Source organism: Haliotis cracherodii, unplaced genomic scaffold (genome assembly GCF_022045235.1).
Source record: "Haliotis cracherodii isolate W230 unplaced genomic scaffold, xgHalCrac1.p SCAF_12, whole genome shotgun sequence".
In the NCBI taxonomy this organism is placed as follows: domain Eukaryota; kingdom Metazoa; phylum Mollusca; class Gastropoda; order Lepetellida; family Haliotidae; genus Haliotis; species Haliotis cracherodii.
In genome coordinates, this window is record NW_027266267.1 from 36,085,308 (window position 1) to 36,097,377 (window position 12,070).

At 41.9% G+C, this 12,070-nt stretch overlaps 1 protein-coding gene across 1 annotated transcript; it reads left to right on the forward strand.

Annotated features, from left to right (window-relative positions):
• The first annotated feature begins 670 nt into the window (after positions 1–670).
• Positions 671–11,462, forward strand: LOC139457339 (surface protein-like). The gene is made up of 7 exons (XM_071238744.1): positions 671–761; positions 2,614–2,619; positions 6,105–6,149; positions 6,655–6,720; positions 8,921–9,463; positions 10,165–10,434; positions 11,164–11,462. Exons 1-7 carry the CDS (start codon positions 671–673, stop codon positions 11,460–11,462), a joined length of 1,320 nt encoding a protein of 439 aa, XP_071094845.1.
• The last annotated feature ends 608 nt before the right edge of the window (positions 11,463–12,070 follow it).

Here is a 12,070-nt window from a genome sequence, read left to right on the forward strand (position 1 = left end):
AGTTGATACGCGACGGACAATAAGGCCGCGTTATTAGCCCTCCTGACCTGTGGTTAAAATGATAGCCATTTTGGAAGCATTTATTTCCTTTACAAGTTTGAGCGTTATCAACAAAAGAATTATTTAATTCGATATCGTATGTTTGTTGTTAAACGCCGCACTCAGCAATATTCCAGCTATATGACGGCGGTCTGTAAATAATCGATTCTGTACCAGACAATCCAGTGATTGACATCATGAGCATCGATCCACGGAATTGGGATACGACTAATCACTTTTCCTGGACAAAGTGTTTATGAATAGCCTTTTCATGACGAAAGCATGACAGGGGACGTTAAGAAAGCATGCAAGAATGTCTTTGAAATCATCAAGAATCAGAGCAGTAAAAAATCTCCAAAAGCTCTTTCAAGTTCCGTGAAGTAGGACACGCAGTTCAGCTTGTCGCTTCAAAGGCAATAACATGCTTTGTTTCTTTTCCATTGTGAACAATAACGTATTCAGGAACTCTACCACGTCAAGGTCTGTTTGATATTCATTTGAATATGCATTACAACGTTTCATCCTTTGTGTTATGAAGACTTTCATCATACCTGCACGCGACGTTTCTTGTCGATAAAAAAGCCAGTACCCCTGGCAATGGACCACAGTTCCGACTGGGGTTACACAGAAGATGGCTGCCTCTCTGGTCTGTTTGGTGTTCCTATGTGCAACGCATGCTGTGGCTAATGGTGGCGCCGGGGATGATGTAGCGACGTCGTTGAGTAAGTATCAACTTATCCGTTGGCCATTTTCATCAATGTTTCGTACTTTGCTCAGCCTGCCATGCTATTCCAAAAGGGGCGTTTTGACAACGGGCATTGTAAATCGTCTCAGTGCCTGTTACTAGAAGACCAACCTGTGGGTCCCGTGACCAAATCATGGAAACAAAGGTTTGAAAGTGTTTTTGAGTTTCCTGATGTATACTGAACAATTTTGACTTGGGCTGCCAGGTTGAAAGTCCCGGGCATTTTGGGGAAGGCTCAACAAAGGTCAAACAGGGGAATGGGAACTGTATGAACGGCGGAACCTATTATTTAGCCCAAAGGATGTAGCGTTCCGTCTATAGATATATACTGAGTCAAATTAAAAACTTCACATTTTAAAAAGTAATCCCATATATGATATACAACGGACAAATGTATCAGAGAAGGTAATTTTTAATCATTAATGTCCAAAGAAGGATTTTAATTAAAGGTGGTAACCATAATTTGTTCCAAGCACCTACGGTATTCGGTAATAACATCAACAGTTTAAATCATAAGTCCCAAGCACGAGAATCTGATGGCACACAAGTTAGTAGCGTGTATGGCCACTATGTGCGCTTACAATTGCCACACAACGCCTCCGCATGGACCTTGTGATGCTTGTGAACACATGATTGGGAAGACGACGCCATTGTTGCCAAGATCTTGCAAATGTCTTTGGTTGGTTCTGGAGAGTGCGCAGACTTCTGCCAAGAGCATCCCAGACGTGTTCGATGGGATTGAGGTCGGGAGACCTTGACGGCCAGTCCATGACGTTGACTCCCGCATTCTGAAGGAAATTCCTTGTCAAAATTGCTGTGTGGGGTCTGGCATTGTCGTGTTGGAAGATCAAACCGGGTCCATATGCTGCCATAAAAGGCAGAAGTTCTGGTGCCAGTACCTGGTCGTGGTAGCAGCAGCGTTGAGGTTGCCAAACCATGACACTTCCATCTCGAAATCTGTCATCTTCATGTACACAACACTGGGCGTAACGTTCATGACGGCGCCTCCACACCCTGGCCCTACCATCAGCAAATCGAAGATTGAATCAGGATTCATCACTGAAGACGACTTGGTTCCAATTCCTCTGAGTCCATCGTAAGTGTCGCTGTGCCCACAATTGACGTTGACGTCTGTGTAATTGAGTCAGAATCGGCCCGCAGTATGGCCGTCGTGCTTGAAGGTGAGCAGTTCTCAGACGGTTTCGAACAGTTTGCGCACTCAGTCTACCCCCAAACAGTTCATTTCTGGTTGATGTAGCCGTCAAGAATCGGTTACGGAGGTGACGTAAGACAATCGATGGCACGTTCACGTTGCACATTTGAAAGGCGTGGCATGACAAATGGCCGTAAAGACTTTTGTTTTCTTGTGTTTTTCTTTCTTTGTTAATGACTGCTACCAAGTATGGCTGAAAACACGTGCGGTATTATGGCCACGTGACCAGTTGCACGTGAAAAACCACTTTTGCCACTATAGTGCTGTACACATGATTTTGATAGATTCACCTGCACAAAAACGGGTGTTATCTGAAGACAATACGTGGCCATTACTGTTTGAATACAAAATAAGGGCCCACAATGATAACTGGTCAAAATGTTAAAATTGTAGGATTGTGAAGTTTTTAATTTGGTTCAGTATATTTAAAATAGTACATGTGACTTCATGTTTACACTGACAGCCATACAACAACCAGCTGTATCGCGGAATAAAATAGTTCCGCAAAAAGATAGGTGACATGAGCGTATGTATGATCCAATTGCTTTTGGTGAACATCTGCTGTAATTTGTTTACAACACATGTATTCACATAATATCAACACTGGGTGAGAAAGGTCTCGGTCACCATGACAGCGCGTCGAAATACATTTACATCAAGATTTCAAAATGGCCGACACGGTAAACGTGACGGGAGAGATTTCTGCTGTTGTTCATGAACCTGTTGCGGTTACATGTTATAATCATCATTGATCATTTGGCCGATCGATCATCGAACGGTATGTCAGATATATACTTTTAAATAAAAGTATTGAAATGGTTTGCACTATTTTAAATAAAAGTATTGAAATGGTTTGCACTATTATAAATAAAAGTATTGAAATGGTTTGCACTATTTTAAATAAAAGTATTGAAATGGTTTGCACTATTTTAAATAAAAGTATTGAAATGGTTTGCACTAAAACACTACGATAGTGCATTTCTTCGTTTTGTACACTAGGATGGGTCGTAGCAAAGATATTCGTGAATATTCTGACGTTTCTCAATAAAAGCTGAAACGCTGAGTTCAACATTAAAGGGTCTAAATGATCAGAGATTAGGCGAAATGGAGTTTAACGTCGCGTCCAAGATTACTGCACTTATGTAGCGACGTGCATGTACGTGTGTGTGTATTTGTGTGGCTGCTTGTACTAGTCCGGACTGATGCCGATTTATAGTGCTAGCTCACTGAGATACCATGCCGCAGTTTAACATGAATACCCCACTCAGACATAGTATACTGACTCCGAGTCGACCAGTCCTTGTTTTAGCCACTAAATGACGAGCGCCAGACAGGGTAACACCATCTTTTAACGTCTTTTGGTATGACGCGGCCGGGATCCCCTGACCTTCCGCTTTCTGGGCGGACGCTCTACCACTGGACCATGGAAGCGGTCCCTAAATGATCAGAAACAACACTGCACAGCGAAATGCGGAGCTTTGGACGACAGACAAAAGTCACAAGTAATAAGCACAAACACCCAACCCCGTTTCTGAGCGCAACACTAAATGGAGTGAGATCCAGAACATTAAGACTGACGTCAGAAGTATATTGATGAAGATAATGGATGATTTTGCATGTTGCCTCTGAGAAAGACTTCGCAATGTCTAAATCCAATTCGTACATAAGTCGATGCAACATAAACCAAAATGAAAATACACGGGTGGCCCAGTCGTCTAAGGCGCCGCGATTAGCTGTGCCAGAAACCTATGATTGTGGGTTCGAATCCCGGTTCGCTCCGATTGTGTTTCTACCACGTCAGCACCATACCCGTGCTCGTGGGTTTCACCGAAGTGGTAAACGTCTGTGACCTGCATCATTTCACATTACCCCATGTTTAGCCTTCTCACAAACAGAACAGACAACCACCTCCGTGGTCCAGTGGTAGAGCGTCCTGCACGTACAACGGAAGATCCGGGGTTCGATCCCTGGTTGCCTCCTACCAAAAGACGTTAAAAGATGGTACTTGTTGTTACCCTGTCTGGCGCTCGGCATTAAGGGGCTAAAACAAGGACTGGTCGGCTCGGAGTCAGTATACTGTGTCTGAGTGGGGTATTCATGTTAAACTGCGGCATGGTATCTCAGTGAGCTAGCACTATAAATCGGCATCAGTCCGGACTAGTACAAACAGCCACACACACGCGTGCATGCACGTCGTTATACATGTGCATTAATCTTGGACGCGACGTTAAACCCAATTTCACCTCACCTGGATCACAGTTATCTTGTCACTGTTTGATATTGATTCATACACACATACTGATGGTGTATTCACAAAACCTTGTGAATTGATTTATCTGGCAAGCTATGGTTGTTGTTTTTACAAAAACCTAAAATACTTTGAAGTTGTGAGCACACGAAGAAAAGCAGGGTTCATTGATTACCTCCTGCGATCGATCTGCTGTTGTGAATCTGATGTTGTCATTATGCAGACACGCTGTGATGTAACTGGAATACTGTTAAAAGCGGCGTTAAATCTAACTCACTCCCTCCCTCCCTGGGATGATTATATTCATCTTACATACACTCCCTAAATTCCGGGGTTTGTGAAAGAGCATTCTTTCTCCATCTGGCTATCTGATGGTTGCTATGCAAGACATGCAAAGCTGTGATCAGAATTAATCCCCAGCCATCGATGCTGGTTACAAGAGGCGACTCAGTATTTACAGACCGTGGTCATATAGCTGGAATATTGCTGGGCATTGTTGAGGTGAAACTGTGAATGCTGTGTTTCGAGTCTACGCTCGCTGGTTACAGGCCGTCAAGATACAGTTGGAAAATAACTGTGGAATTCTGCACACTGATACCTTTCCCAATCTCATCAAAATCAGATTTTACTTTTCACTACCGCAAAACAAAGATCTGAGGACATCCCATTACGGGACACGTCAGAACGACCTTTCTCGAATTTTGACTGACCAATGAAATGACTGACAAGAAATCGACATTAGCCAATCAGAAGGCAGCTTTCTCGAGCTTTACGACACTAGTTCCAAACTGGCGACTACGCTTCGAAACATATTTTGACGTATTCTTGATTAAAAAAATTAAAACTGATAAATAGAACATCCGGAATGGCTTATAGATGGCCTAGTTGGTATGGATATAATCATAAAACCCGTAACTGTCGTTCGGAATGTTATATATTTCGGGGTTGCATGATTAGAAAGACATTCGGACAATCACTTTCATGATCTGGTAAGTGACACTCTGATTGGTTGGATGAAAGGTCGTTCTGACGTAACCCTTAATTGGATGTCCTCAGATCTTTGTTTAGCGATAGCGAGAACTAAGATCTGATTTTAATGCGTCGCTTACTAGATCATAAAAGTGACAGTCGGAATGTGATTTCTAATCATGCAACATCGAAAACTTTAACACGGGGTATTCCGGACGATGGTTACGGGCTACACGACTTAATCCATACAATCTAGACCATCTAATAGCCATTCCAGAATGTTCTTTTGTTCAGGTTTCAAATTTTCAATCGAGTATTTGTCAAAATATGTTTCGAAGCGTAGTCGCCAATTTGAAATTAGTGCAGTAAAGCACGAGAAAGCTGCCTTCTGATTGGCTAATGTCGACTTCTTGTCAGTTATTCCATTGGTCGGTCAAAGTTCGCCCAGGTCGTTCTGACGTGACCCGTAATGGGATGTCCTCAGATCTTTGTTTAGCAGTAGCGAGAACTAAGATCTGATTTTAATGAGATTGTACCTTCCCCGACGCAAGCTGAAAACATGGCCGAACGCGAGTAATGGCCACACATGGTGGTGTTTTGTTCAATGCCATGCCGTGTTTACAGATAACCCCAATTTACAAAACATTTCCATATGCAGTGGAACACGGATATAACGAACTACAAGAGACCAGAGAAATCAGTTCGTTATATCCGTTGTTCGTTATATACGTTTTCGCTCGAAAACGTCCGCCATCTTGAATAACGCAAAGCCCAATAGACGTAATAGACGTGTATAGAACATTCGAAACTAAAGGTTGCAAGGTTTTTTGTGGAATCTATATAGACCAGGAACCAATGTTTTTACCATTTACATACTTTCTAATTTCAAGAATCCATGATTACAACGAGACTGACTGCCTTGGAAGCTGAGATGAGTAAGTAATCGGGACCAGTGATCATCAGGTTGCTTGGTATGTTGTTAACGCCGCACTCAGCAATATTCAAGCTATATGACGGCGGTCTGTAAATAATCGAGCCTGGACCAGACAATCCAGTGATTAACACCATGAACATCGATCAACGCAATTGGGATACGATGACATGCATCAACCAAGTCAGCGAGCCTGACCACCCGATTACGTTAGTCTCCTTTTGCGACAAGCATAGTCGCCTTACGGCAAGCGATGACTACAACATGTTGGCTACTAGTATATATTGATCTTTATGTTACAAGTATATCTGGGTTGGTCATGTCAGTTTTCACAATTTACAATACAACTTATAGTTAAATGGTTTAAATAACTACGTTAATTTTGTTTGGTGAAACAACAGTGGTCGTTATATATTAACCCATGACTAACATTTCTCGAAAACGATATCATGGCAAACAATATTGGTAAAAACAAGAACTAGTATCTCAGATTAATCATTTTTCCCCAGAGACTGTCGTTCAGGAAACTATTGAGGACATCCTCAGACATATAGAGGAGTTGGAGTCCAAGCAAGGTATGTATTAACACTGGAAGAAATGTGTACCTTAATCTTGCTGAGTATTTACCAGGTTAGACAAATGTAAATATGACATTTAGCGACTTCCCTATCAAACGGTGGGCCCCTTATAAGCCTGAACAATATTAATAACATGAATTGTCATAGGAACACAGGCAGTTATATACACCGAATTGTCACGATAACACAGACAGCATATACACTGAATTGTCACGATAACACAGACAGTATATACACCGAATTGTCATAATAAAACAGTCAGTATATACACTGAATTGTCATGATAACACTGACAGTATATACACTGAATTGTCATGATAGCACAGACAGTATATACTCTGAATTGTCATGATAACACAGACAGTATATACACCGAATTGTCATAATAAAACATTCAGTATATACACTGAATTGTCATGATAACACTGACAGTATATACACTGAATTGTCATGATAGCACAGACAGTATATACACTGAATTGTCATGATAGCACAGACAGTATATACTCTTAATTGTCATGATAACACATACAGTATATACTCTGAATTGTCATAATAACACAGACAGTATATACACTGAATTGTCATGATAACACTGACAGTATATACACTGAATTGTCATGATAGCACAGACAGTATATACACTGAATTGTCATGATAGCACAGACAGTATATACTCTTAATTGTCATGATAACACATACAGTATATACTCTGAATTGTCATAATAACACAGACAGTATATATACGCTGAATTGTCATAGGAACACAGGCAGTTATATACACTGAATTGTCGTTGACTCAATTTGACCGTCAAAAATAGCACAAGCTGTAGAGAAATATTCATGTACTGGAAAAATGAAAATAGATAGGAATAATTAAAGCTTGCGTTGTTAATTGTTTGCACGCCTTTGACTATGGTAAATTAGATGATGGCGTAAAGCCTAAATATTTATAACTAAAAATTTTTTTAGAAGATGTTATTATATTTCAATTTGTCATTTTGGACAATGATACCTTCATTACTAAAACCAATTACATTTGTTTTTTTATAAATTAACTTCCAGACTTCCATTTGTTGCAAGCAGAATCGAAATCAACACATTCAATTTCCTCTGTAGACCAGTAACAGAGTATGAAAAAAGTATAAGATCACCAGCATCTTGTGTAGCAAACACACCATAATAGCATCCATTGGTGATGACTTCATCTTTCCAATAGTCAACTTTCCCTTCTTGTCGAGCAATATTCCAGCAGCCCCAGCCTTTGGTGTTTACATTTCGCAATTTTGAGATACAATCGAGCATGCCCTTTCTACCAAGATTTCAAAGAGCGTCATACGACGAAGTTGTTTGATCAAGGTTACAACATTCAAGGCCTCAGTAAAGCTTTCAAAAAAGCTTTACGGTAGACATGTGGAGGACATTTTCAAATTTGACGCATCAGTGACAAACATTATGTCCGATGCAATGCCCTATGTTTTTCCCAAATAATTTTCAGGTGAACAGTTGACTTGACTTTGCATGTGTTTGAGACAGGGGCCACCGGTGGGTCAGGATACGCTCACCTTTTCGCGAACACCTGGTATCATCACGATTTGATAATGATTCATAAACACATGCTCGGTATTATACAATCGACACTGAATTATATTGGATAAGGAAAGGGTTTTGTGGCTTTATTCATATATTTCTGTCTCAAGCTCATTTATGCAGAAAATAAAACTGGACTAAGTACACATCCCTGGGGCACACCACTTGAATGTTTTAATACAAGCCTTTATAGAATTTTCTTTAAATCTACAAATGCACAATAAAAACGTAGGTAGATTCACATAGGTATTGGGTTTACATATGTATTGGGAACATAATGCTTGCTATACAAATAAATTGTCAACAGTTGAATAGTTTGGACGAAAAGCAGCCTTACATTCAGATAGAAGATTAATCTCATCCAAACACGACGACGCCTTTCCATATTAAAAGTAAATAGCTTTGCAGTTACATTTAAACAAATATCTGCGTAATTATTCTGAACTGTCCTTTCAGTCGATATGATGCCAACTTTCCACGACTTCAGAAACACTTAAGTGACATTGAAAACAAAGAAATATATTATAGTTGATAGTAAGTGATTCATCCTGGTCAGAGAGGTGTTGCATACCTCTTTTGTCCTAATATATTGATGATCACACATCAGCAGCACAGACGCAGAAGGATGAACCACAGTGGACGCCAACAGCAGCACAGACGCAGAAGGATGAACCACAGTGGACGCCAACAGCAGCACAGACGCAGAAGGATGAACCACATTGGACGCCAACAGCAGCACAGGCGCAGAAGGATGAACCACAGAGGACGCCAACAGCAGCACAGACGCAGAAGGATGAACCACAGTGGACGCCAACAGCAGCACAAACGCAGAAGGATGAACCACAGTGGACGCCAACAGCAGCACAGGCGCAGAAGGATGAACCACAGAGGACGCCAACAGAAGCACAGACGCAGAAGGATGAACCACAGTGGACGCCAACAGCAGCACAAACGCAGAAGGATGAACCACAGTGGACGCCAACAGCAGCACAGACGCAGAAGGATGAACCACAGTGGACGCCAACAGCAGCACAGACGCAGAAGGAGGTACCACATTGGACGCCAACAGCAACACAGACGCAGAAGGATGAACCACAGAGGACGCCAACAGCAGCACAAAAGAAACCAAAATTCGAATCTTACCCAAGAGGTAAGCATATGGATGTACAATCATGCCTGAAATATCTGCTTTGATTTAAACTAACATATCTCATGTAGCCTATTTCAGGACGAGGTAAAACAACCTTGAACTTCATTCTTGATTATCTCGGCGTTCTGAACTGTGACAACATAGATTCAATTTCCTATAACCCTGGGTAGTGAGTGGGCTACCTGTGTTTTAAGCCGCGTTTAGCAATATTCCAGTAATATCACGGTGAGGGACACTAGAAATGGGCTGAATGTTGAAAGAAGCGACTGAAATGGATCGTTGGCCAGGCTCGGCGGAATGGTTGACTGCGTGTCCTCGTACACCGTTGCTCGTCAGATCAAAAACTATTTCGTCTGTTCCTAACTCGACCTAACTTGTCGTAAGAGGCGACTAACGGGACTAACGGGATCGGGTGATCAGGCTCGCTGTCTTGGTTGATGCATGTCATCGATCCCAATTGCGTGGATCGATGTTCATGATGTCAGTCACTAGATTGTCTAGACACGACTCGATTATTTACAGACCGCCGTCATATAGTAGCTGGAATATTGCTGAATGCGGCGTAAAAAACAAACAAACAAACATACCTTCATCACTCTATTTCCGACAATTAGCTGGAATATTGCTGAATACGTGGTTAATCAAAAAACAAACTCCATCCGTTGCGTACTTGTTATGGTTTACAATACGGCAATGTTCAGATGCTGTATCCGAGGGAAGGGAAGAACAGACCAAGAAGGAAGAATCCCAGCGAACGGCAACAAAAGTACCAGTAACGGAATCTGAGAAAGCTGCGGCTGCTGGTTGCGAAGCTCCACCACCACGAGGCGGTACAACGGTCACTCAGACAAAACGCACCGCCGTGTACAAGTGTAAACCAAAGCACCGAAACATCGGCGGGAAAAGGACTTCATCTGTGTGTGATACTGCCTCTGGCGAATGGTCCAAAGTTGACATCTTCTGCACAAACTGTAAGTTTCAGTATATGCCCAAATCACCTGATAGTAGACTAACATTTAGTCTCTGAAATCTTATATCAAACAATATCCTACTTGACTCTTAAAATATATAAAAAAATTCCCAATGCTATGGAATAGAGCCAGTTTGAGCTGGCTAGACTTGCTTTTGTATGCGTTTCTAGATTTTTTTTCATAAAATAAATATATTCCACGGTCATGGTGCAGGACTAACCTGATAGTTACTCACTTCAAATAATGTAATTTGTGACCTCATAGAAACCCTCAATGAATTACTTCACAATATGGACCTGTGAAGATCCGGGGTAGAATAGGTCTTCAGCAACCCATTCGTGCCGTAAAAGGCTACTATGCTTGTCGTAAGAGGCGACTAACGGGATCGGGTGGTCAGGCTCGCTGATCTGGTTGATGCATGTCGTCGTATTCCAACTGCGTTGATCGATGCTCATAATGTCAATCACTGGATTGTCTGGTCCAGACTCGATTATTTACAGACCGCCGTCATATAGCTGGAATATTGCTGAGTGCGGCGTTAATCAAAGAAAAAAAAACACCAAAAAAATTGCTTCAGTGGAGGAGCTGCATGATCAGATTAAATAATGTGTTGGTCAAAACATTTTGTTTAGTTCCACCTCCTTCAAGAATAACTATTGTTAGTCTCGACGCGCGACTGAAAAAATATCGAAACATATACGTTTCATAAGTAATTAAATTTTGTTTCAGTCACAACCTGCTCGAAGATTGTCAAAGGTCGGAGTGTATACGGGGGAACAGTCTCCACCACTAAGAGCGGGCGCACCTGTCAACGGTGGGACAAACAGAAGCCTAACAGGCATTGGTTCCTCACAAACGAGAGCTTTAAGGCAACAACTGGTCTCGGTCGGGAGACACGCAGCCACGCCGCCAACTACTGCCGTGACCCCGGCGTCATGGTGGCAAACAAGAGCGTGTGGTGTTATACCACTGATCCGAAAGTACGCTCGGAAGAGTGTGCAGTGCCCGAGTGCCAGGTTCCTGAATAAAAGCTGAAATCCTAAAGTGTGTCCCTCTTTCACAATACTACGGCTATTAATAGCCATGTAACTATCATTAGGTCATTAGGCGATGAGACCCGTGAAGATCAGGGGTAGAATAGGTCTTCAGCAACCCATGCTTGCCATAAAAGGCGACCATGCTTGTCGTAAGAGGCGACTAACGGGATAGGGTGGTCAGGCTCGCTGACTTGGTTGACGCATGTCATCGTATCCCAATTGCGTGGATAGATGCTCATGATATCGATCACTTGGTTATCTGGACCAGACTCGATTATTTACAGACCGCCATCATATGGCTGGAATATTAGGAAACCAGATTGAAGTCCACAGCGCACTGACGAAAACGTAATTGGGTGGAATTGTCAAGCTCAGGGACTTCAGTCAGCTTCATGGCGTATCTCCGACGACGTTAGACGTCGCTCATAATATCAACCACTGGTTTAAGGCTGCAAAAGCTAAACTATTGCAGGCTGCCTTGGGAAAACAACATACACACGCTATGTCATTTTGTGTGTAATGGTCATCACTCTATATTCAACTTAACTTAATTCATCACCAATAAACAACTAAACGCACCACTTTGTTTCCTTCCTGTA